At 39.3% G+C, this 26,275-nt stretch overlaps 2 protein-coding genes across 10 annotated transcripts in view; one reads left to right on the top strand and one right to left on the bottom strand.

The window, feature by feature from the left end:
- HLTF (helicase like transcription factor) overlaps window positions 1–6,639 on the top strand; it is a 56,433-nt gene extending 49,794 nt beyond the window's left edge. For 4 of the 7 annotated variants that reach the window (XM_019024555.3, XM_055383459.2, XM_055383460.2 and 1 more), the window contains exons 24-26: window positions 1,775–1,855; window positions 4,396–4,567; window positions 5,405–6,639. In XM_019024555.3, coding sequence (XP_018880100.3) covers window positions 1,775–1,855; window positions 4,396–4,548 — 234 coding nt within the window. In that variant the 3' untranslated portion in view covers window positions 4,549–4,567; window positions 5,405–6,639. Of the gene's footprint in view, window positions 1–1,774; window positions 1,856–4,395 lie in introns of all 7 variants that reach the window. The other 3 variants (XM_055383457.2, XM_019024557.3, XM_019024551.3) reach the window with 1 other exon arrangement.
- Window positions 6,640–9,109: 2,470 nt separating this feature from the next.
- The window catches only part of GYG1 (glycogenin 1), a 36,226-nt gene continuing 19,060 nt past the window's right edge, over window positions 9,110–26,275 (bottom strand). The window contains exons 6-8 of one of the 3 annotated variants that reach the window (XM_004037821.4): window positions 12,468–12,687; window positions 10,242–10,292; window positions 9,110–9,984 (exon numbers count right to left, since the gene is read on the bottom strand). In XM_004037821.4, the coding sequence (XP_004037869.2) occupies window positions 9,811–9,984; window positions 10,242–10,292; window positions 12,468–12,687 (445 nt within the window). In that variant the 3' untranslated portion in view covers window positions 9,110–9,810. The remainder of the gene's footprint in view (window positions 9,985–10,241; window positions 10,293–12,467; window positions 12,688–26,275) is intronic. The other 2 variants (XM_004037820.4, XM_063704290.1) reach the window with 2 other exon arrangements.

Below are 26,275 nucleotides of genomic sequence, written 5' to 3'. Positions count from 1 at the left end.
TCTTTTTTTAAGAGACAGGGTCTTCCTCTTTTGCCCAGGCTGGTCTCAAACTCCTGAGCTCAAGCAATCCTCCCTCAGCCTCTTGAGTAGCTGGGATTACAGGCATATGGCACTGTGCCCAGCTTTCTTTTACCTTTTCATGGAACATTGTATAAGTATCGGGGTAATATGGCCTGGCGCGGAGGCTCATGCCTGTAATCCCAGCACTTTGTGGGAGGCCGAGGCGGGCGGATCATGAGGTCAAGAGATTGAGACCATCTTGGCCAACATGGTGAAACCCCGTCTCTACTAAAAATACAAAAATTAGCGGGGCATGGTGGCAAGCACCTGTAATCCCAGCTACTTGGGAGGCTGAGGCAGGAGAATCGCTTGAACCCAGGAGGTGGAGGTTGCACTGAGCTGAGATCGTGCCACTGCACTCCAGCCTGGTGACAGAGTGAGACTCCATCTCAAAAAAAAAAAAAAACAAAAAAAAACCTCATAGTTTTAATTTAAAATTTAATGATCCTTATCCAAACAATTCATGATACTATTTAAAAACCACTTACCAGAGGTCTATATCTTTTTGGTTATTCTTCCCTTTTCATTGTTGCACCATTTTATTGTTGTTGTTGTGTTTTTTGTTTTTTGTTTTTTTTTTTTGAGATGGAGTCTCGCTCTGTTGCCCAGGCTGGAGTGCAGTGGCGCGATCTCCGTTCACTGCCAGCTCCGCCTCCTGGGTTCACGCCATTCTCCTGCCTCAGCCTCCCGAGTAGCTGGGACTACAGGCGCCTGCCACCACGCCTGGCTAATTTTTTGTATTTTTAGTAGAGATGGGGTTTCACCGTGTTAGCCAGGATGGTCTTGATCTCCTGAACTCGTGATCTGCCTGCCTCGGCCTCCCAAGGTGCTGGGATTACAGGCGTGAGCCACCGTGCCGGACCCGTCATTTTATTTTTTAGCTTAAAACAGTTCTCATGATCATGTCTGTGTTAATTAGCTAATGGTACTTTTTTTTAGCTCAGCTTTAAAGTCAAACTAACTTCAAATACTGATACAGAAAATAGCATCAACAAAAAAATAATTTTTAGGACTTACTGACTCTTAAAACCCTTTTTTTTTTTTTTTTTTTTTGAGACGGAGTCTCGCTGTCGCCGAGGCTGGAGTGCAGGGGCGCGATCTCGGCTCACTGCAGGCTCCACCTCCCGGGGTTCAGGCCGTTCTCCTGCCTCAACCTCCTGAGTAGCTGGGACTACAGGCGCCCGCCACCTCTCCCGGCTAATTTTTTCTATTTTTAGTAGAGACGGGGTTTCACTGTGTTAGCCAGGAGAAACCCTTTTTTTGTACTTTTATTTCATGAGCAGAGGAAAGTGAAAGAAAACCAGAAAAGGGGGAGAAAACTAAATAGGCCCAAGAATTGTGTCTTTTCTCATATAAATTAAGTCATTTAAGAGGATGTATAACCTTTTTCTGCTGTTAAGCACACATGGATTCTTTTAAAAATGAAAAAAAAAAAACCAAATTGATTAATCAACAAATACTTATTTTGGGTGCTGATACATATGTCGGGGCCTGTATTAGGTATTAGAAGTAGTAGTAGGGGGAGGATGCCTATCATCATAGTGATTGGGAGGGTGGATTTTTACCCCAGAGTATTTGTGATGTTAGTATCTGACTTCAGGCGGAAAACTTTCAGTCAGAAAAAGATGAATGAATACTAGTGAAATGAAAGGACAAATGCAAAACACTGAAAGATCAGGGCAGTAATAAAGTAACTCATCCATGTTCTTGTTAGGCCTGGAATCCTGCTGCTGAAGATCAGTGCTTTGACAGATGCCATAGACTTGGTCAGAAGCAAGAAGTTATCATCACAAAAGTGAGTTTTTAAACAAACTATTTTAAGACTAGGTTGATACGATTTTTACAATTAAGCAAGTAATGCATGAATATATTATTATAATGATTGAGTGTAATTATGCAGAGCAAAATATAAGTCACCTTTTTCCTCCTTCATCAATAATTTAATATATGCTGTTTAAGGGGCCTTTCTCTGCACCTGCATTTATAGTTATGTGTACATCTCCTTAAAAACATTCTTTTAAAGATAAATGGAATTATACTTTATTCTACAACATATTTGTTTCCCTTAAAACTATACATTGGAGACTACCTCATAAGTACATTTAGATGAACACTTTTTTTAAATAGTGGTAAAATACAAAATTTACCATTTTGAAGTATACAGTTTAGATGCATTAAGTACATTCATGTTGTGCAACAGCCATCACAATCATCCATCTCCAGAACTTTTTCATCATCTTAAACTGAAACTGTGTATCCATTAAATAATAACTTCCCATTCCTCTCCCCCCAGCCCCTGGCAACTACCATTCTACTTTCTTTCTCTGAATTTGACTACTCTACAAAACCATATAGATATATCATAATGTATTTAACCCATTAAGTTTTTTTGCTAATAAAAACAGTGCCATAATGAGCATTATTATATAGAAATCTTTTCACATAGATGCAAGTAATTCTTTGGGATAAGTTAAGAAAACTAGAATTCTGGATTTAGAATTTTTATCAACTATCGAGTTGGTTTCAAAATAGGATTTATATGAAAATTGTTAATTTATGCTTCTGTGGCCAAAAAAGTGCTGTTCTAATTTGCATTTACCTAAAACCTTGAGTATATTTCACATATCTTGTTTATTAACATTTTTTCTGTGAATTATTTATATCTTCTGTCCAGTTCTCATAGTTATGGTACAAATAGTTTTATAGTATAAAGGACTCCCTGATACAGTCTGACTTGAAATCTTTTGTTTATGTATGTTGAAAATGGTTTATCCCATACTCTTCCTTGTCTTTAAACTGCAGTTTTTTGGTCATGAAAAAGCTTTAAAATTTTTATGATTTAAAACGTCAGCCTTTTTTATACGTTCTAGGTTTTAAGGTCTTACCTAGGACAGAAGGCTTTATTTTCACATTTTTTCAACTATTCTGTATTTACTTCTGGTTCTTTTGGAAGGTTTTATTTTTTGTTTTATGATTTGTGACATGAGTCTAAGCTTATTATTTTATCAGATGAAGAACGATTTGTTCTGTCACATCATTTTTTTCTTTGAAAATTCCAACTTTTTCCCTACTAGTATGAAATGTCACTTTCATCATAAACTAATTTATATATATTACTTGGGTCTTTTTCTAGACTATTCTGTTCCATTGATCTCTTTTCCTTTTCTTAGGGCAGTATTACTCTTATAACAACTATGGTTTCCTAAAGTAAGTTTTGATACCTGATAGGGTAAAATGTTCTGATTACCCTTTTTGAAAATTGTATTGGTGGTTATTATTACTCTTGAATTGAACTTCAGATTTTGGTTAAAAAATCCAATTTAAGATATCTTGTTTGAGATTTATTGAATTTATTATTACTTTCGAGAACTATCTTTCTTTATAAATAACGAATGTTTCCATACAGGAACATAGTATCCCTTCTCCATTTATGTAGATCTTATATGTATTTCAGTAAAATTTTATTATATAGCTTTAGTTATTGCAGTAATTGGGTCTTCTTAAACAATGTTAAATAGTAGCAGATAGTGACCATTCTTGACTTGTTTCTGTTTTGTTGTAGAATACTTTTATTGTTTCACATTAAATATGTAAGGTTGAGACATTCATTCCTAGTTAGGGTATTTTAAAATCAAGTTTTTATCAGGAATGAGATGATCACGTTTTATTTTTCTCTTTGTTAGTGTTGTGAATTATACTAAAGATTCATTCTTGAATTTCTGGGAATAGCTTTTTTTTTTTTTTTTTTTTTGAGACGTCACTCTGTCACCCAGGCTGGAGTGCAGTGGCGCAGTGTCGGCTTACTGCAAGCTCCGCCTCCTGGGTTCACACCATTCTCCTGCCTCAGCCTCCCGAGTAGCTGGGACTACAGGCGCCCACCACCATGCCCGGCTAACTTTTTCTATTTTTTAGTAGAGATGGCGTTTCACCGTGTTAGCCAGGATGGTCTCGATCTCCTGACCTCGTGATCTGCCCGCCTCGGCCTCCCAAACTGCTGGGATTACAGGCGTGAGCCACCGTGCCTGGCCGGAATGGCCTTTTTAATACAGTGCTGAAGTCATTTTGCCAGAGTTGCCTATATAGTTTGCTTTTTTTTTCTTTATTGCTTTGCTTATCTTGTGATCTGTAACTTCTATTCGTACAGCCATATTCTTTATATAAGAAAACCATATTGGGTAAGGAAAGCAAAGCTCAGTTCTATTAAATAGTTATTATAGTTTGGTGCAAAAGTAATTGCGGTTTTTGCCATTAGGCAAATCTTTCATTTAGTTTTTTTAATAAAGATTTTAAATACTATGCCTTAAAAACTATTTAACTTTTTTTTTCTTTTTAAAGTTCATTGTAAAGGACTCTGTTGAAGAAAATATGCTGAAAATACAAAACAAAAAGAGAGAACTTGCAGCAGGAGCCTTTGGAACTAAAAAACCAAATGCTGACGAAATGAAACAAGCCAAAATTAATGAAATCAGAACATTAATTGATTTATAATTTGTGGGATTTTAGTAAGGTCAGTTTGATTGGATACTTAAGTTTTAGAAATGAGAAAAATACAGAGTTTTAGAAATGAGATCTAGAGAACACGTCTTCTAAAAGGGGCATATTTTATATTAGTGAAGAGGTATTACTGACACAATTTCTTCTATATACGAACCTATTTTTAATGAAACTTCAAATAGCAATAAGTTCCGTTATATACTGTGGCCTGAAATAATTTGAGAAAAAAGGTTACTTTGTTATTCAGCTTTTCATAGTATCTATGCTGAGTATTTTCACATATCTTCCAAGTACTCAGCTTTTTCGTATTTCAAATAAGGTCAGACCTTTTATACTTTTGACCAAATAGTTATTTTCTATGTTGGACACTTAGTTATTTACCAAAGCCTCCGATTTGTGATGCAGTGTTTGTAGTCCTTGTAAACAATATATACAGACTATACAAGAATTAATTTTATTGGGCTTTCAAAAACCATATTTGCATTCCAGAACCAAATCTTAAATGAGACCAAAGTCCAGGTTAGCACAGGTTTTTATTTTTCCTACAGCTACATTGAGATATAGTTCACATAAATGACTTGGAGTTTTATGTTCATGAAAAAATTAGGGATTATGTTAAGAGTACTATTTTTTCCATTTTAGTTAAGTAGTACTACACTCATTGTTTAAATGTAACTTGCTGTGTCTGAGGTATAAATATAGTCTGTGGGAGTGAGAGGCAAACCAGTCCTACCCAATTTGATTTGAATATTTTAAATTATGGAACTGCTAAATAGATATTTCTATAAATAGATAATTTTTATTAATGTAGCTTTTTTTGGAAGTAACTTTATAAATTTTTATAATTCAGAAGACTACTATATGTGAGAGGCGTGATATCTGGATGGAAGTTGGGCTGGATGATCTCCAAAGTCGTTTCAACTCTTAAAGACATCTTAATCCTGAATGTAAACAATTGTTATGTGTTTAGAATCAGAATTTGATTTTGAACTTGAGTAATTCATCCTTACAGCTATCTATAGAATTAGTCATCTTTTTTCTTTTCTTTTCTTTTTACTTTTTTGTTAATAAGCAAACTTACTTGCTGCAGAATTTGGGTTGACTCCTGAGCATATTTAAAACAAAGAAGCTAGAAATTTAGCAGTCAGATTAGGTAGGTGGTTTTATTTCAAAGGGAAACTTTAATCCAAAGTAAGAATAATTACTCTAACAAGAGAAGCTTCATGTTTGATGATACAGATTTAAGAATACCTGAGACTTAGAGTGTTGGAAGTCATTTGATAGAAAGATGAGATCGGAGACAATGTTGTGTTATAGGGCACACATTGAAGGTATATGTCAAATCTCTCACCAGCTAAGTCCTTTTCTCCCTGTGCCCTGTTTTCTTGCTCAAAGGGAACAGTGAATTAGCCAGCTAGAATCTTCCTGGTCCCTTTTTGAGGCAGTAGCAGGTAAGGAAAGGGCTGATTTTCATCAAAACCAAGACCTTTCTGCAGGGATGATAGTGGAATAATAATGTGGGATTAGCCCGCTAGCATTAGGAGCAGTAGGGAAGTTACCTGGTACATCAAGCATTACACACAAAAAATCAAGTTGATCAGAGTATGGGTTCTCCATATAGCAATACTTCAGTGAGATTAAGTATAAACAGTTTTTGGCAAAAAACAACACAGTCTACTCTTTCTGCTTACAAAGACAAAGCCTTACAAACTCACTATGAAGGTAAAGGGAGGACAGCTTGCTTCTTTGCCCAGACATTTACAAAGTTGTTTTTAAAACACACTCATAAGTCAGTTTGGCAAGTTGTTTAAAAAATGTCTCTTTGTTTTGTACAGTTCTGTTAGATGTTGTTATATTTTAAAAGTTTAATTTAAAAAATTTAATTTGTCCTTCCTAAGAAGGATAAATATATAAAAAAGCCACTGGAATGAAAACTTCCTATATGCTATGCTGTTGTCTTATTATTATATAGAAAAATAACTTTAGAAAAATATTGAAGACATTGTATTACCATTTGTGATTCAAACAATTTTGTGGTTAAAACTGGATTTTAAATTTAAAAATCAATAAAAATTTTCAAATGTTTATTACCTTCCTCGGTGCCATAATTTTGACTTTATCTTCAAATAAAATCCTTCAAATTGTGACATTTCTATGCAAGTGTTACATTTTTTTGAGAATACATGAAGATTACTGTAACAGAATAATGTCCTCATATCCTAACTTTATTTTGCTCAATTTAACTGGTTGAAATTCTTGTTCAGAAATCAAGAGTGCTTATTTAAAATGCCTTGATCTAAAAACATTGGTCCCAATTAATTTCTTCATCTGGAAGAAAAAAAGGAGTTGTGATAATACCTATATATACACAGATAGCACTCTTAATCATTGTACATTTTGTCCTTAAAATTACAGCTCTAGAATTGGAAATACAGACTAACCCTATGTAGTTTGTTACCAGTGAGTACTAATGAAATTATCTTCGGCAGTGTGTGCTTTGTTTTGGGGAATGGCAAAGACATTGCTGTATTTTTTTCTTGTTTTATTTATACTACTTGTCAAGGTTTATGCATTAGCATTTGGATGAGATTCATTAAAAATATAAGGGCACATTTGATGTTTGGCTCTTAACAAGAACTCAAATGTTTAACCTCAAGTTTTTAACACATTAACTTCAAAATACCTGCAAAATGCGTTATACAGCAGGACAATATGGGTATAAGGAGAATTAAGGTAAACATTTACTTTATGCATAAACCATAGCTCCATCCACCATGGAGCTAATCTCCAAAGGCATGGATTTGACCTCTGTTGTGGGCAAGTTTGTCTTACAACCAAAGGTCATACCTGCCACTGCAAGGGGATAAGTATATATGGATCACCTCTGCAAATATAAATCTTGTAATTTGAGTTACTGTTGCCTTTTTATACATTTTACTAAGTAACCCTTAGTATTCTGGACTCCCTAGAAAAGATTTTCCAATATTTGTATAGCTTTACATGGAAAAGTTAATACTTCACCTTAAGACATAGATCATAGAAGGAAAAGAATGTTTAGTTCAGTGATTTTCTAGCCAAATAACTTGACAGCATTATATGCTATGTCTTATGGTAAGCTTGTCATTCTTTCTGATTCCAAAAGTTAATAGCCTTCACTAAATACTTATTTGAAATTTAAAAATTTGCTGGGTGCAGTGGCTCACGCCTGTAATCCCAGCACTTTGGGAGGCCAAGGCCGGTGGATCATGGGGTCAAGAGATTGAGACCATCCTGGCAACATGGTGAAACCCTGCCTCTACTAAAAATACAAAATTTAGCTGGGCGTGGTGGTGCGTGCCTGTAGTCCCAGCTACTCAGGAGGCTGAGGTAGGAGAATCTCTTGAATCCAGGAGGCAGAGGTTGCAGTGAGCCGAGACTGCACCACTGCACTCCAGCCTGGTGACAGAGCAAGACTCTGCCTCAAGAAAAAAAAAAAAAAAAAAAAAAATTTAAAACTATGTCAGCTTTTTCACCTTAGAGCTTTGTTATGCTACTGTGTAAAAAATAGAGAATGAACGGTAGTAAATAGAAAAAATTAACGTTGAATGCAACTGAATGGCCACAAAAATAAGACATTTTATATCTGAAGACTGTGTTTCTGTTAATCTTAACCAGGGACTCGGAAGCCAGAAAGACCTCTGACTAGCTAAAATTTTGAGAAGTCTTTGTACCACAGCATCTGACACATGGAGGCACTTAAATAAATCTTTGGTAAATGCTTCATTGTACTTGAAGATCAATAGCGACTCATTCTTCACCAGTCCAAATAGCTAGTTTCAGAAGTCATTTATCATTTAATATTTTATAATTCTAGGTAAATCCTCAGGTTCTTATTGAGCTCCTATGGTAACAGCCTTCAAGGTGGCCCCAACCATTCTTGACTTAAGCTGTCTATATGCTTGTATATTAATTCACATCAATATGAATAAGGAGGGTGACTTTGAAGGCTAAGTCACAAAAGCTTTGCAGCTTTTGCCCAATCAAACCTCTAAAGTTTCTTCCTGTCATGGTTAACTGTCCTGTTTTCTTCCATAGAATCATTTCTGACCACTCATTTTAGTTTTAAAAGGTCATCTTGGATCCTACCCTTCTTTAGCTTGCCATCTCTTACAACCTAGAATGATCTATAAATTTAATAAATACGCTTTTCCATTCTATCAATCATTTTAAATCATAGATAAAATACTAGTAGGGACTGGACCCAGTATTGATTCTGACAGTTAGGAATGACTTTAAGGTTAAAATATTCTAAATAGCTAAATACCCACTTAATAGAGACGTGCAGTGTGGATGACACTATGTAAGTTTGATCTCAGTTTGTTCTGATCTGTCAGATCCATCACCATCACAGAAAAACAATTAGATTGAAATCATAGATACCAGTTTTTAAAGCATATATCCCAATGTCAAGCTTTACACTTTTTTAAAACTATGACAAATTCCAAAAATTATGAAAAATTCCCTAATAGATTTGTTCAAGGGTGTATGGTGAGATTCCTTAATTAAACAACCAAGATACAGCAATAAGTCTTTTATTTTTTGTACAGGGTGCCACTGCAGGTAACCATCAGAGAACACACTGCTATTTTCAAATATACAGAACTGAACAAAAGCATTTTAGCATGCTGCCTTACTGTACACAGAAAACTGGTGAGCATCTTCAGACACTAAGAACAGGAAATAAAATGGATTAATGCTATTGGTTGATATGTTTATGAATCACTCTGCAGTGTTGAGATAGCCTATCTTTACCTGAAAGGAGAATTACAATCACTCACTCTGGCAGCACTGGGCAATTCTAAAATTCAGGTCTCGTGAAAGGTAGGCACAACCAACAAACAAGCAAGGAACAGATGCCATGTCTGCTTCTGAAGGAAGTGACTGATTTTGAACAAGGCTCTGCAGATTTTAAGAACTGATACAGCCATCTTAATATCTTGAGTTTCCCTTACTTTGTATGTTGGCAGTCAACAAAAGTGAGAATTTCTGAAACAAGCTAAATAGGATTAAAAAGCAGAACACCGTCCATATAACAGAATTGCTGCTTCACAACTTTTGCCCAGTTCTCACCTCTTATCCTAAAAAAGCCTCTCATCTGATAAGTTTTAATGAAAACCTCTAGCAACTGTAACAGACTTTTCTCAACCCAGCTGTAGATACTAAGTATCAGAAACAAGGCTTGTGAAGTGGATGTGTTCACAGAAAAATGCAGTGTTTCTACTGGAGGTAAGTGTCAAGTTTCCTCTTGATGTTGTCAAAGGAATCTGCTCCCATATAATCAGCCTGGCCCTGTTCCCATCGTTCCTTCCGTTCTTCCGAGGATACAAACGGCTGTGCCATAGCTGGGATCTCCCCAAGGGACAGATGTGATAGGGCTCCTGAGACATCTTCCTAGAAAGGAAAGCATAATTGACTCTATGAGAGCTGAAAATCAAACTGTTTTAAAGAATGCAATAAATTGAAGACAGAAAAGCCAGGATGAATCATCATGCAAAGTAGCAAAAACTGAAAAGTATTACATGAAACAAACAAAAAAGACACAAAAATATAGATTATATGATTTTTTCCTAACGAAATGAAGACTTCTTGACTCAGTGAAAACATTGGGAGAACAAAGTAATTAGGGTTAATCTTTAAGTTCTGCATACCTTTCTACAGAAGCCACAAGAGAAAGCCAGTGTATAGACCAAGTCTGAAAGCTGCAAACAGTTCATTAGAAAGTGTAAGATGGATGGGCAAGGGAACACAAGTCTCAAGATAAATTCTCAATCTGTGTGGGCTCTGAAAGGTTGAGAACTTAAACAAAATGATACCCAACAGGCTACATTTCAGAAAGAATCTAACTAGAGAGCCACAACACATACTCAGTTATCCCATTATAAGAAGGAAAGTTAAACTGGTTTGAGACTAGGTACCAAACTTCTCTGCTTGTTTAAGCTTTCATTTGGATTACCAAGTAGCATCTGTTCTTGTAGCTTCTGTTAATTTGCTTAGTTTTGAACAACTTTCAATTCCCATCTTCACCTTTCCTTGGTTCATAATTACGTATATACGTAAGCATATAGGTATGTATTTAAATACAGTGGAACTTTAAGATGTTTGGGTATAGGACTGCATTATAGCTGAGGCAACATAAGGAAGTCCTTCCATTGGATTAGTCCTGCCTTTGCCTTGCACTTGGCAACAGTAATGATACAGAGGCATTTCCAGAGTCCTCTCTGTTCACAATATGGGGGCTGTGAATTTATACCCTAAAAGAGAGGCCCCTGAGGTCAAGCCAAATATACTGGACATAACTTAAAATAGTTTAGCATTTAAAGTGTAACTCTCCCTTCACCTGCCATATAAGGTACTATCTTAATTCTGGGCTGTAGATGGCTACTTTTAAGCATAGTCCATCTCAAATTTTCATAAGGATAAGTCTCTTCAGACCTGCGTTTGAGGCCCATTCTGCTACTTGACTAGTCTATTACATAACTAAGACAAGTTATATAACTTCTTGAAGCCTCGGTTAATTTACCTATAAAAGGAGATATAATACTTAATATACTTAACAATACTTACTAATAGTACTTAATATAGTGGTTTTAAGGGTTAAATAAGAATAGCTAACTTTCATTAAGCATTTACTATGTGCCAGGTGGTTTTAAGTACTGTATGACAGGGGTCCCCAACCCCCAGGCCACGGACCAGCAGTGGTCCATGGCCTGTTAGGAACCAGGCCGCACAGCACAAGGTGAGTGGCAGGCGAGTAAGAATTACCACCTGAGCTCTGCCTCTTGTCAGATCAGAGGTGGTTAGATTCTCATAGAAGCGTGAACTCTATTGTGAACTGTGCATGCAAAGGATCTAGGTTGTGTGCTCCTTATGAAAATCTAATGCCTGATGATCTGAGGTGGAACAGTTTTATCCTGAAACCATCCCCCATACTGGTCCATGGAAAAATTGTCTTCCACAAAACCAGTGTCTAGTGCCAAAAAGGTTGGGGACCACTGCTGTACAAATATTATGTCATGATCCATATAAAGAACTCGGAGTAAGAATGCAAGTGTTAGTTTTTCTCCCTTTCTCCTTTCTATATCTTAGTAAATGCTAGTAAGTGAAATGGCTAAAATCTATACCACAGAAAAGAGAATAATCTCTTATAATATTATAATCTCACAGCCAGGTGATTAGCTGATTATCTGATTATAATTCACCACCATTCTGTTCTCTTATTTATATCTGAATATGTAACAGTTTCATTCCTCATCCTCTTCCAATTCTTTCATAAGAACAAACCTCAGAGAAGACCTTTAAAGTCAGAAAAGATGCTAAAGAGGGTTGTTATAAATGTTAACATGTCATCTCCCTCCTACAAAGATATTTCTTTTTCAAGATCCTATAGTAATCATAGGAGTACAAACATAGGAAATAAAAACAATCCTATAGAAGTATTTACTGTATGTTCATATTGTGATTTTCACTGAAAACACATTCTTCTAAGCAGATGGCAAATATAAAGTAGATACATCTAAATGTTTGCAGTTCCTAAAACATTCAATGGGGTGTTGTTTTTATAGACCACTACTTTAGGAATAATCTCAAAATCTTTTCAGAGGAGAATGGGCTAAGAATTCTAAAGTTAAAATATATGGGTATATACAGAAAATTCTAAATAACTGTGTTCTCAGATCCAAAGAAATCTGCCACACAGTTTATTTCTGCTACTTCTTGCTGGTAATGTTTCTCCTAAGATGGTTATTGTTTTCTTTCCACAAAATTTTATTTATCTCTTTATTTAAAATGCTGCTAAATATTCCACATCTCTATTGATACAATGATTTTTTTAAAAAGCAGCATTAAATGATCTGAAGAAAAGAAACAGAACCTACCACATTTACATATGAGCAGGTGTCTTTGACAAGGCCAAATTGTTGAAGCAGAGGTAAAACGTTGGTGGTAAAGATGTTCCACCACAGGATGAGAAACTCTGGATGAGTCATGTTGGGATCATGGGCCTCACTTTTGACACTTTTTGTTTTGGGATCATAAGTATAATTCCATGGTTTGATTCGTCCCAGGAAATGCACAACTTTGGCACTTGCACCAAACCTGCCAAGTGAACGCAAGTTGAAACAGTTAGTGGATTCTGAGTACTGACAAAAAAATAAGCAGCACTTAACAGCACTTTTCTATAGCTTTCTTTTTTTTTTAAGAGACAGTGTCTCACTCTGTCACCCAGGCTGGAGTGCAGTAGCATGACAGTTCACTACAGCCTCTAACTTCCCACCCTTAGCCTCCTGAGTAGCACAGGCCACCATACCTAGCTAATGTTTAATATTTTTTTGTAGAGCCAGGGTCTTGCTATGTTGTCCAACCTGGTCTTGAACTCCTGGCCCTGAAGTGATTTCTCCTGCCTTGGCCTCCCTATTCTGTGGCTTTAACAGTGTACTTTCCATCCTGCAGTAAAGGTTCAAAATCAAACTGAGTTCACTGTGACACTGTGAGACAGATACTTTTAAAAGTACTTATTCACTTGTGTGTTAAATACATACAAAAAATGTGAATGTAGCATCGGTTCAGTGCAACACTGAAGCACCAATCCATTGTGGACAGAACAGGCACACCACTTGGAAAGTATCTGGTATTACCTAGTAAAGTTAAAAATGCTCATGCTGTACAACCCAGCAGCTCAGCTCCTAAGCATATACCCTAAAGAAATGCTTGTGTATGTGCAACAAGAGATATAATCAAAATGTTCACAGCAGCACCAGCACTATCTGAAATAGTCAAAAACTGGAAACAACCCAAATGTCTGTATTAGATTTCTGCTCAGCAAGTATACATTACTCCCAGCCTCCTCAGGGGGAGGACACTTTCCCACCTGATGTTGGACATGTCCTATGGCTTGGCTTGACTAACGCAATATAAGCAGAAGTGACATTGTGCCTTACAGAAGCATTGCTTATTTCTGTTCACCCTCTGAGAAGTTACAACTTCTGCCAGCAGAATATGCCCTGGGTGCTTGCTGTTTCCAGAAAAAAGAAACATGGAACAGATCTGGACCAAACCTGTAGCCTAGCTCCAAACCCTGCTGAGATCATCAGAGCTGTCCTAGCCAACCCACCAACATATATGTAAGAAATATTTGCTTATTGTTGAATACGACTGAGATTTTATAGTTATATAACCATCTTTTTTAAAGGAAAAGTTCTGCTATATTCACAGCATGGAATACAATCTAAAATGAATGAACTATAATAGCTATACACATCATGCAGCAAAAAGATGAATTTTTAAAACATTTCTGTTGAAAAAGGCAACGGGTCAAACAATTACATATATATGATTCCACTTACATAAAGTCAAAACAGGCCGGGTACGGTGGCTCACACCTGTCATCCCAGCACTTTGGGAGGCTGAGGCAGGCAAATCACGAGGTCAGGAGATGGAGACCATCCTGGCCAACATGGTGAAACCCTGTCTCTACTAATAATACAAAAATTAGCTGGGTATGGTGGCACGTGCCTGTAATCACAGCTACTCAGGAGGCTGAGGCAGGAGAATCCCTTGAACCAGGGAGTCGTAGGTTGCAGTGAGCCGAGATTGCGCCACTGCACTCCAGCCTGGTGACAGTGAGACTCCATCTCAAAAAAAAAAAAAAAAAAAAAAAGGCAAAACAAGAAAAAAGGTACTGTTTAAAGATCAGAAAACTATAATCAATATAAATTTCACGATGCTGGTTACCTCTGGGGGAAAGGCGAAGCTATGATTGGGAAGGGACGAAAAGAGGTTCTAAGGCACTGGTTGTGTTCTATGTCTTAACTTGGGTGGTATTTTTAAACAATGCACATTTTAAAATATGTATTCTTTTGTACATATGCTCCATTTCACAATAAAGAATATCTTTAAAAAAGTAGGAGTAAAGCGTAGTCCTGTTCTAGCTGGCAGGAAATCTATGTATATAAAAACAAAAACCAAACGTGAATGTAACAAGTGTCAAAGCAAAAATAGGAACAGTGGGTGCTCAGGAATTCACAGCAGGAAGGGCACTATCCAGCTTCAATGGGAGCAGAGGTGCTAAGATAGTGGGATGTGACTTCAAGCTTATACAGCAGTGATCTGGGTAGCTGATGATAATGTAGGGAATTCCAGACAGGCAATGGCAGGTATCAGGTGAGCACCTGTGTGCTAGACCAGGTATCCTCTGTTAGAGCCAGAGAGGAGGCTTTGAGTAGGGAAAGAAAAGTAAAATGGGACAGAACCTCAGGTACTGGGCTCAAGTGTTAGATTTCAGTAGATTTATATTACAGGCAACCAAGATATTTGAGCATGATATACCGTTCAAAATAATACAAACTCGTGTAACCTTTCCTATCCCCTAAAGTTTATTAAAAAAAAAAAAAGTTAGGAACCGGTTAAAAAGCTATCATCAGAGTTTACTATATTTGGAGACCAAATTCTTTAAGGACATGATGGGGAATAATAATATTTCTACAAGGTAAATTTTACTAATGTGTTAATTGAGGCTGTGAGAGACTGAAGTGAGATGCCCAAGGTCACACAACTATTAAGTGACAGAGATGGGGTTTGACATGGTTTTATCTCTAAGGCACGAGCACTTACCATCCTACCATGCTGCTGCTGCTCCAAAAAGCATGCAAGAAAAATACAGCCTATTTGTAAAGCTCCTTCCTCTTAAGGTTAATTGATCATTCCATGGTTTGTTTCTCCTGATAAATGAAGAGGATATTTGATATCCCCAAGCTTACTCTTTATTTTATACACGTAAGTATATGTAACACACACAACACTCTTGCTCTATTTAATCCTTAAGAGGATAAAAATCATAATGCCCAAATTTGTGCACAGATAAAGCTATCGATTAAATAACAACTGTTATGCATATGGCACTATGCTCAGTGTGTGGCCCCAAAAGGCTTTTGTTCAAACAGGAAGATGGGTCATCTGCATAAAAATAAGCAAGGTGACAAGTTGGGGCTATCAGGGCAGTACTGACATTAAGGGCTACTGAAATTCCAAAGTAATGAATGCAGGTGAGATTTTCAGAGGTGGTTTGTGCAGGAAGTGGGGGCAAGGACAATGCATGGGAAAGAGTCAGATGACTGCCTTCAACAAATGTTCTAATGAGGACGGGGGAACCCACCACAGAGGTCTGACACCTGTGTTGCAGAGTGGAGGGAAGGCACTGCCCCATCCTAGCAATACAAACCCATAAGCCTAAAACCGAAACAGAGCACATAAGAATGAGATATTCCTTCCACCTCCTCGGACACCCACCCCTCCTGACTCAACTTCCCAGCCTGGAGCCACAGCACCTACTTAGATCCTCTTGTATTAAACTGTTTGATCCTCTTGTTTTAACTGCTAAGCTTCCGCCCATGATTTGCCTAGACTTAATATAAATGTCATACATAGTCATAACATGATAGTAATACTAATTAAAATAAGTTAAAACATGAATATAGTGTAAACTATTCTTTTCTAACCTGCTCTCTTGACAGTTCACTAATGACTAAGCAGTAGTAATAATAAGAGCTCATAATAAGAATATAAAGTATTCATATGTCGCAGGCATTGGTTAGTGTTTGCTTGGTTTACTCAGTTAATCTCCAAAATGACAATGTGAGGAAACCAAGGCATGAAGAAGTTAAATAACTTCTCCAGGATTCCATGGCTGGTGAGTGACAAGGCTGGGATTCCATCCAGGCAGTCTGGCTGCAGAGCCAAGGCTCTTAGCCATGACTAGGCTGCTATTGTAAGACATTCCCAGAATTATAAGGGTATTGTCTGAGAGTGACATTTGTTAATTTATGGATTAACTCCTGCCTATGGACAATTAATTTGAAAGTGAAAAAGGTATGCCTAAGAATCCTGGCAATCCCCCAAGTATAGTTAAGGTCCCAGCAACAGAAAGTAACCAATAGGAAAGCATATTATGAAGTAAGCAACTTAGCATTCAAGAAGACTGAAGAACGACTTTTCAGAAGGATGCAGTTTGCAACAGAGGTTAAGGAAAAAACGGAAGAATAACAAGAAATGGGTGGTGCTTAAGATCAGCAGGTGACCCACAAGTAGACTGTGCTGGACATTGTCTAAGGGCCTCCCCAGCTCCTGTCTCTGGATTTGGGTGTCAGAGCTCATGCAGAGGAAGGGCACAATGGTCCAATCCACCTGCACACAGACTGCCCTCTGCTGCAGGCAAGAATATACACCTGAGCCTCTGGCTCTGTCCGTATCCCAGCATGGCTCTGGACCACCACAGGACTGGTTCAAGAGGATTCTGCAGCCCTCCTGGATACCAGCTCCATGCTGGTTAAATACCTCTCCATATGGTCTGTGGCCTTCCTCTTGAATGTCAACAAGAACACCATTTGGAAACAATCCACACCCTGCATTTCACTGTGACTCAGGCACTGATCTCTACCTTCATGAATCCCTGAGTATCTCTTTAATTCTAAATCTGTTACTCCCTGTGGTCAGGGGAAGTATCCTCCTTCCTCAAATTACCTTCTTTACCTATTCTACCCTAACAAAGTGAAAAAACTGTATCCACTGGATAGTCCTTTCATAGACAGGGCAGTTTTCATTTTAAGAAATCCCTTGGTAAGACTGTTTAAAGTAGAAACTGGGATCTTAAGGAGTCCTAAATGTGGGTGAGACTGCTTTTTCTGCCCTAAGGCAAGAAATCCCTTGGGTGCCAGCAAGACAGAGGGTGAGTGGGGGAGAGACAGGGGAGGTGAGCAGGACTGTGGAGGGCAGTACTGCACAGTGATGTAGCCTCCCAACAGCTACCCACATTGCAATGAAACAAATCACAAAGTGTTAGGATGTGAGTAGGTTTCTTTACAAATTAGTTGGGGCCAGTTTACTGAGTGGCAAACTTGAAACAGACTCAGAAGTGTGAAGGCACAGAGAAGCATGAGCGAGGAGGTAAGAAAGATTCTGGGGCATACAGAAATCACGCAAAGGATTCAGATATCATAGGTATGCTCAGTCCTGTTTCTGTCCAGTAAGGAATGGAAATGCTTTTAGATGCATTAGGTATTGACATTACTTTCTCTTTTTTTTTTTTTTTTTTTTTTAAGACAGTGTCTCACTCTCTCACTCAGGCTGGAGTCTAGTGGTACAATCTCAGCTCACTGCACCTCAACCTCTGACGTGCAAGCAATTCTCCCACCTCAGCCTCCCAAGTAGCTGGGACTACAGGCACAGGCCACTATGACTGGCTAGTTTTCGTATTTTTATTTTATTTTTATTTTTTGTAGAGACGAGGTTTCACCATGTTGCCCAGGCTATTCAAGCCATCCACCTGCCTCTGCCTCCCAAAGTGCTGGGATTACAGGTGTGGGCCTGACATTACGTGCCCGGCCTGACACTACTTTAATCAAACTGTTACACACCTACTATCTCTGGAAATGGATAGTGGTAGTGAATGGTCAGAGGGTTCAGAGGACCAGCTTTTTATGAGAAGAGCAGGCCTGGATAAGTCACTGAACACGGAAGGTTTAGACCAGCCCAAGAGCCCTTTGGGGGTGGGAAGAGGGCAGAAAAGTCAGAAATAAGGCAGCTGCTAAGTGGGGTGAGAGAGAAGTGAAGCCAGATTTTGCAACTTTGTGTAAGGCAGTCATACCACAAGAATGTTCCTAGAACTCATCTAGGGCAGCACTTGGCTTGATATGAGGGATCTCTGCCTGGACCCAACAATGGCCACCTTATATGAAGGTTCAGGAGTCCTTTTAACTCCCATTATGCTCTAACTGTACAACTAAACAGTTATTTACACAGCAAAGAAACCTGAAGGGCTTGCTCTATAAGCTTTCATAAGACACATCATACACAAAAAGAATGAGCAACAGGTCTTGAACACTAGTCTGTTTTCATATCTAGAGTTTCAATCTAGATATTAATTTCAAGTAGTTATTTTTATGTCTCAATTATGTTCTCTGAGAAATGTCTTTAAAAGATCATTTTCTATCATAATCAATTTACCCTTTAGTCATTTATGAAAATCGAGAATTACCATACCAAAATGAAGTAAGGGCAAACGTCATAAGTAAAAGGAGAAACTACTTCTTAAGTTAACCTACATGCAAATTTAGGGGAACACTTAAAAGGCTAACCCAGAATATTCTTCTAGTGTTTTCTCTCTCCCACCAAATGCAACAAGCAGTTATTAGTCAGAATTTACACTGCATGGCTAAAAACAAAATAGAGGCTGGGCGTGGTGGCTCACACCTGTAATCCTAGCACTTTGGGAGGCCGAGGCGGGAGAATTGCCTGAGTTCAGGAGTGCAAGACCAGCGTGGGCAACACAGTGAAACCCTGTCTCTACTAAAATACAAAAAAAAAAACTAGCTGGGCATGGTGGCGTGTGCCTGTAGTCCCAGCTACTTGGGAGGCTGATGCAGGAGAATTACTTGAACCTGGGAGGAGGCGGAGGTTGCCGTGAGCCAAGATCACACCACTGCACTCCAGCATGGGCGACAGAGCGAGACTGTGTCTCCAAAAAAAAAAAAAAAAAAAAAAAACTAAATAAAAGAAAGAAAGAAAGAAAAGCAAAATACTTCACCAATGAATAAGGGGAAATGTTGATGTCAGAAGATAGCGTTGAACTGACCTCAACCCAAAGTAAGGATAACCATAAGATTCACTGACTCACTCCCTGACTTACCACTAAACTACTAGCCAGGAATTTTAAAAAAAAAAAAAAGGTTGGGTACATGTCACAATTGTCTCTACATTACTGAGAGCCATTCATTCTGACCCAGTAATGGGGATTTGTCTCAGCTTGCATACATCTCTTAAAATAAATGTTCTAATTTTAACTTGATAGAATCTCAAAAGGGTCGTCCAGATCACAAGACATAGTTTGAACACAAGCCAGCAATAATACTGCTTATGTGAGCCGTTAAAATTATCCCTGTGACCTGATGTTACCAAAAGATCAGATAGAATTTTCATGACTAGTTTAGTAGTTGAGAAACAGCCAGTAACATGTGGATGAGACTACAGAACTGTTTAGAACAGAAAAGGAACTGGTTTATGACAGCACACACACGAGCGATTTTAGTCCTCACTAAGCTCTTTACGTGCGTTGTTCAGTCAGTTATCGAGAAAGACGGCACTGCTTGTGCGACACTTCTCTGGGAATCGTGGCAGCAGTGTCAAGCATCCTCTTGCCCACTTCTGTGGCTCATGTTCTCTATTATATTGCGACTCACTCATGCATCTTCTCAGACTCACTTGCCCACATGGGCAGAGCCACACACAAGCCCTTCTCCCACAACCAACTGCACACCTCTCCTCTCTCACGCACTCACAATCTAAGTTAGGAGTCACAAACCCAAGTAATCAAGGAGTGGGCCTGATCATGGAGAGGAGGAATGGACTTGCTGAGGTGGGGCCTGAGGAACACAAAGGGTGCATATCCCATCACTAGAAGATAGCTGCTACCCCCAGCAAACAACTGACCAGACACCCACCCAATTTCTTTGCCTTGCAAACTAATCCTCCCAATAATACCCTGGAAATCAGAACAATGTCAGCACTCGAACCCAGACTTTAATAACCTACACTAGGACCTAGTCAACAACATTATCTTCTAGGCTGGCCTCTCTTCACAGACCAGGTCAGGGAAGGACTTACAACACCAGGCCACTAGGGAGACTCCCCTGGAGGCAGCATGTCATTCTTAGCCTCTATTGGCTGATTGCTCATTCATTCATTCAGCCAAAACATAACACCTGCCTACAAGCGTCTGTGCCCATACACTTTGCCATCCTTCATGTTACCAAGGATAAACTGTCCTGGCTCTTTTTCTTTTTTCTTTGTTTTTTTTTTTGAGATGGAGTCTTGCTCTGTCACCCAGGCTGGAGTGCAGTGGCGTGATCTCGGCTCACTGAAAGCTCCACCTCCTGGGTTCATGCCATTCTCCTGCCTCAGCCTCCTGAGTAGCTGGGACAACAGGCGCCCGCCACCACACCCAGCTAATTTTTTTGTATTTTTAGTAGAGACGGGGTTTCACTGTTAGCCAGGATGGTCTCGATCTCCTGACCTCGTGATCTGCCTGCCGCGGCCTCTCAAAGTGCTGGGATTACAGGCGTGAGCCACCGCGCCCGGCCTGTCCTGGCTCTTATCTGAAGCCAGTCTCTCCACTTGTGTTCTAGGTGCCATCCCCTTTCACCTATCCAAGGACATCACTCCAGCATCTCCCCACAGTTTTCTGCATTGTCCTCACCCCCAACATCATTCCTATCAATACAAAAACATGCTGTGGTGACATCTATCTTTACACAACAATCACCACCACCCTCTCTCGAACCTACATTCCCATCCAGCTGCCACCCCATTAGAGCAGATGCCTCAGAAGAGCTGTCTACATTCACTGCCTCCAATTCTCCTCCTTCAGTCTCCTGGACCCACTTGTCAGGCTTTCTCCCCCACCACTCCACCAGACGTCCTCTTGCCAAAGTCACCAGGAACCTCCACATTCCAAATCCAGTGCCAATTCTCAGTTGTCTTGTATCTGACCTCATATCTGTGAGCATCTGACACAGACACAGATCACTCCTCCCTCCTTGAAACATTTTCCTTGCTCGGCTTCTGCAATACCACACTTCCCTGAGTTCCCACTTGCCTTGCTGTCTCTTGTTCCTATTCTTCTATTCTCTTGTCCCTATTGTCTTCCTGCCATTGGGTCAATCCTCAGGACTCTTCTACTGATAATCACTCCCTTGGCTACATCATCTTGTCTCGTGACTATAAGTATCATTTATATGCTGACAACTCTCATATGTTCCAGACTTCTCTCTGGAGCTCCTGACTTTTATCTCTACTTAGCTATTTCATACTTTCACTAGGATGCTAATATGCACCTCAGACTTCATACATCTAATACATTCCATTCATTTCTGACCAATCCCTACCCCTACGAACTTGCTTCCCCCATGTTCTTTCCTACTTCAGGAAATGGCAACTCTATCATTCCAGTCACTTAGACCACAAACCTGTAACAGTCACATTTGACATATCCTACCAAATACCTGATTTTTCCAAAGAAATTGGAAACCTGTGTTTTATGTGAAATTCCCTAATTTTTAAAGCATTGACAATTAAGTTAAAAAAAATTCTGTGTAGCACAAACAAAACATACTTGTGTGATAAATACAGTCTGTGGCCCACAGATTTGAGACTTCTGAGGAAGTTATGCCTTTTTTTTTTTTTTTTTTGAGACAGTCTTGCTCTGTCACCCAGTCTGGAGTGCAGTGGTGCAATCTCAGCTCACTCCAACCTCTGCCTCCCTGGTTCAAGCCATTCTCGTGCCTCAGCGTTCTGAGTAGCTGGGATTACAGGCATGCACCACCACGCCCAGCTAATTTTTATGTATTTATATATATGTATTTTTTTTTTTAGTAGTGTCAGGGTTTCAGCATGTTGGCCAGGCTGGTCTCAAACTCCCAGGCTCAAGAGATCTACCCTCCTTGGCCTCCCAAAGAAGTTATGTCTTCTTCCACCCAATCCTCATGGCTTTAACCTCCCATGAGCTCCCTCTTCAACTGAGATGGCATTCCTCACCCAGACTCCTGCCCATGCGATCTCACTCCTTGTGCCCTTTTTGCTATTGTCAGAGCAGCATCTAAAGGCTGGGTTGGGTCCGATATGGAAGCTTTTCTCTTGGTGATAAAGACTTAGGTAAGGCACCAGAATATGCAGCAGTGAGATCTGAGGACAGATCATCTGATAGAGATAAACACTTCGGATGAGGTCAGAATGACCAGATAGCCACTCTGTGAAATGGGGCCCCAAGAGGCATCACTATCACCGAGAAAGAGGGAACAAGACATCTGTGCAACCACTGCTTGATTCTTCTTCTTAACACTCAAACCATGACAGACTGTGCCATGTGCCATACAAGAAACTGTACACCTAAGCAGTGGCTAAGTGGATTAGACTCCAAGCTCCCTTATTCATCTCTGAGGCCTTGAGTGAGCGCAAAGTGTGGCACAAGGTACATGCTCCAGGTTTGCAAACCGAATGAACGATCAGCAGGCCAACAAATGGCCGGAAAAAAAGAGTGACCCAAACTCTTTCTGAGTCAGCCTCAGGGTTGAGTGAATATGTATGAGTGTGAAAAGAAATGAAAATAGACTACGGCTTCCAATAACAATAGTTACGTGGAGAGTTGGAGCCAAGGAGGTGTCTCAGGGAGCGAAGAAAAATAACCAAATCAGAACTACACAGGGACGATAGAATTCACAACACTGAAGGTTTAATTTCTTTGGGGAAAATATTGATAAATAGGTTTGATAAGGTCTTAGTGAATGAGTCTGATTCTTAAGAAAGAAATATGAATATCCTCAGAAATGTTTAAAAGAGTAGAATAAATGAAAAAATATTTAATTTTACTAGGCCAGGTCTCTAGTCATATCTAAACTCAAGTAAAGGGTAAAACAAAATATTTATATGGAAAGTATTGGGTGAATGAGGCTTTGTACTCAATCAATTTGACCAATTAATTTATGTAGTGGTTTGAAGAAATACCAGAGAATTCTGTCTCTCTGCTTTAAGGTGTATAGCATTAGATTCCTAGAGAGCGTTTAGTCAGTGGATATAATAGAAAGCAAAAATGAAACTAAACGATTTTTAAAAGACTAATAAGATTTTTTTGCAGTGCTATGCACAAACTACACTATATGCTATCTGGATGAAACAAAACCTTCAGTTAGAGAAAACTTAAAAAAACTTATTTATTAAAAGCCTAAGAAACCTAACTATATATCCCAAACATTATGCTAAGCACTTTCAAAAATATTATTAATAAATGCATTTATGGGCTGGGCACAGTGGCTCACGCCTGTAATCCCAGCACTTTGGGAGGCTGAAGTGGGAGGATCACTTGAACCTAGGAGTAAGACCAGTCTGGGCAACATGGCAAAACCCTGTCTCTATAAAACACACACACACACACACACACACACACACACACACACACACTAACTGAGCATAGTGGCACATGCCTGTAGTCCCAGCTACTCATCAGGAGGCTGAGGCAGGAGGATCGCTTGAGCCTCAGGAGGTCGAGGCTATAGTGAGTCGTGATTCTACCACTGCACTCTAGCCTAGGCAACAGAGCAAGACTCCGTCTCAAAAAAATAAAATGCATTTATGACTTGTTTTCTGATGCAATACTACAAACTTAAAAATTACTAAACCAAGCATTTTAATTTTCAAATTATGCCATGTTAAAGAGGATCTTCCCTTACAAAAAAAAATACTAATTCTGTTTTTTTATATTTGAGTAGCCATTCGAAGTGATAAAACTATTAGTTTGTTTCCTTTATCTTTTGTTCTAACCAAATGATACAGAGAGAAAGGCACTAGATGTGCTACTTTGTGGCTTAAATTCATACTAAGTTTGCTTTATACCAGGGCATCCTTTAGCTGAAGCTTCATGTAAGACCAAAGGCCACAATGTTCTAGATATCCAAAACTCTAAGATTCTGGGGTGTCGAAATACTGCTTTGGGGACATCCTAGTGCATGGTTATTTGGAGTTGGCAAGACAAACACTCCATTCTTCCTTCCATGAAGCCGAAGTTGCTTCAGACCACTCCATGGTCTCTAATTCCACCTGCCACCACCCATGCTGTCCTAGGGAAGGCCAGCATACTATAGGGCTACTTAGTCCTGGAGACCACCAAGGTTATTCTGAACCCAAGAGTGGGCCTTCAAATTCACAGGGATCTTTGGAGAGTAGCAATGATGACCGAAATGCTTGTAATGGGTTACTTTCATTTAAAAAACATTTGGACTACAATTTTATATTACCTTATAATAAAAAAGAAATGTAACTACCTGTACTTTTCAGCCTTTCCCAAATATAAAAGAATATAAGGAAAAATGTCTCTGGATGGGTCTCCACAAGAAAAGCAAATGTATTTTCTGGCAGAGGGAAGGGAAAATGGGTTCTGTGATCTGGTTTCAATATTCCTCAATAGGCAGCAATGGGCAAGACAAAGCATGGCTCTGAGCAGCCTTATCACAGAAACGTAGAGCTGACCCCCACAAGCTGCACTGAAGCAGCAGCATCTCCAGCCGGCCCTGGGCCAGCTGAAATCTGGCTAACGGACAGAGTTGTTCCCAACTTTCCCAGTGTGTCATATTCTCTATGGTTACAATAAACCCAGGGGATTTCCAAAATTAGCACTCATTCATTGAGCCAGGAAGAAGAAAACCATCCTGTTTCAGTAATTTAGATCTCAAACTGGTTTTTTGGGGGCAATTCATTTGGAGGATATAAAATCAACTGGGTTCTTGAGAGAAAGGGCCAAGGTTCTAGCAAATTAAGTCTGTCTTACCCCTCAAAACTTAACTCTGCTCCACCTGCTTCTTGTGTGTTAAAATAAAAGTACCGCAAGCAGTGTCTGCATAAACCAGGCTATCCCCGAAAGGTACAACATGCTCAATGGTGCTAAGGTGGAAATCAGATGGAGTCAAACAGAACCACATGCTCACTGCGCAGGACTGAGTGGAATGGTCACACTATTCAAAAGTCTTTCTCCTCTGCACTGTCAACTTTTTGCTTGTTAAAATGAATTTAGTCAATTAAACTATAAGCAAATGTCCTATTATAGACAAATTCGGCTCTAGGGGTCACACTGTCATGGTTTGCAGGAACACTATTCAAACTAGCAGGGTTATAAGTAAGGATTAAAATGGATCAGGTTCACATTTCCATGTGAGACACGTTTGTATTTTACAAGGCCAAGGACTGAGAGGTGAAAATAATGCTTCTCCTATTCCTCCCTTGACAGTGAATCCTGTTGTCTGCTTTACTCAGAACACAGTTGGTGTGTTTTAAGAGTCTGCTTGTTCCCATTGTACAAAGGGAAGAGAATGTAATATGTTGGAGACATATACCAAGGGAACAGTTAGGGAGGAAAGAACATGAGATGCTTCTAATCCTTATCTGGAGGATGTTGATAGAGTCTTCCCAGAAAAGAACAGAAAAGGAAACATTGCTGCTACAAAAAAGCCAGACATGCTCATTACTGCGGTGTAAGACTTATGGAGAGGACTTTGGATAATGAAATATGAGGAGTGAAAGGCCCTTTGTTTTCCGCTAACTTCAGGAATGTCCATATGGGACAGAGATTGGCCCAACTCAGTGAAGGGCTTTGCTGCTCACAACTGTCTCAGGATCGACCTGACAGCTAGTCCCCTGTTCAAGAAATCTAAATCATCTTCTTAGTTAAACACAAATGAGTCAGAGGCTAAATAATAGGATCCTGTCCCTAACAGTGAGATAAACAGTGCAGCAAGGCTGTATTAGTTGTAAGGTGTATCAGAACTGCACCAGGGGCCGGGAGCAGTGGCTCATGCCTGTAATCCCAGCACTTTGGGAAGGCAAGGTGGGCAGATCACCTGAGGTCAGGAGTTCAAGGCCAGCCTGGCCAATGTGGTGAAACCCCATCTCCACTAAAAATACAAAAATTAGCCGTGTGTAGTGGCACGTGCCTGTAATCCCAGCTACTAGGGAGGCTGAGGCAGGAGAATCACTTGAACCCGGAGGTGGAGGTTGCAGTGAGCCAAGATCATGCCACTGCACTCCAGCCTGGGCAACAAAGTGAGACTTCGTCTCAAAAAAAAAAAAAAAAGAACTGCACCAGGGACTGTGC

The sequence above is a fragment of the Gorilla gorilla genome, chromosome 2, assembly GCF_029281585.2.
Source record: "Gorilla gorilla gorilla isolate KB3781 chromosome 2, NHGRI_mGorGor1-v2.1_pri, whole genome shotgun sequence".
NCBI classification, from domain to species: Eukaryota; Metazoa; Chordata; class Mammalia; order Primates; family Hominidae; genus Gorilla; species Gorilla gorilla.
Note: the sequence above shows the minus strand (reverse complement) of the source record. Positions and strands in the feature narration are given on the sequence as shown.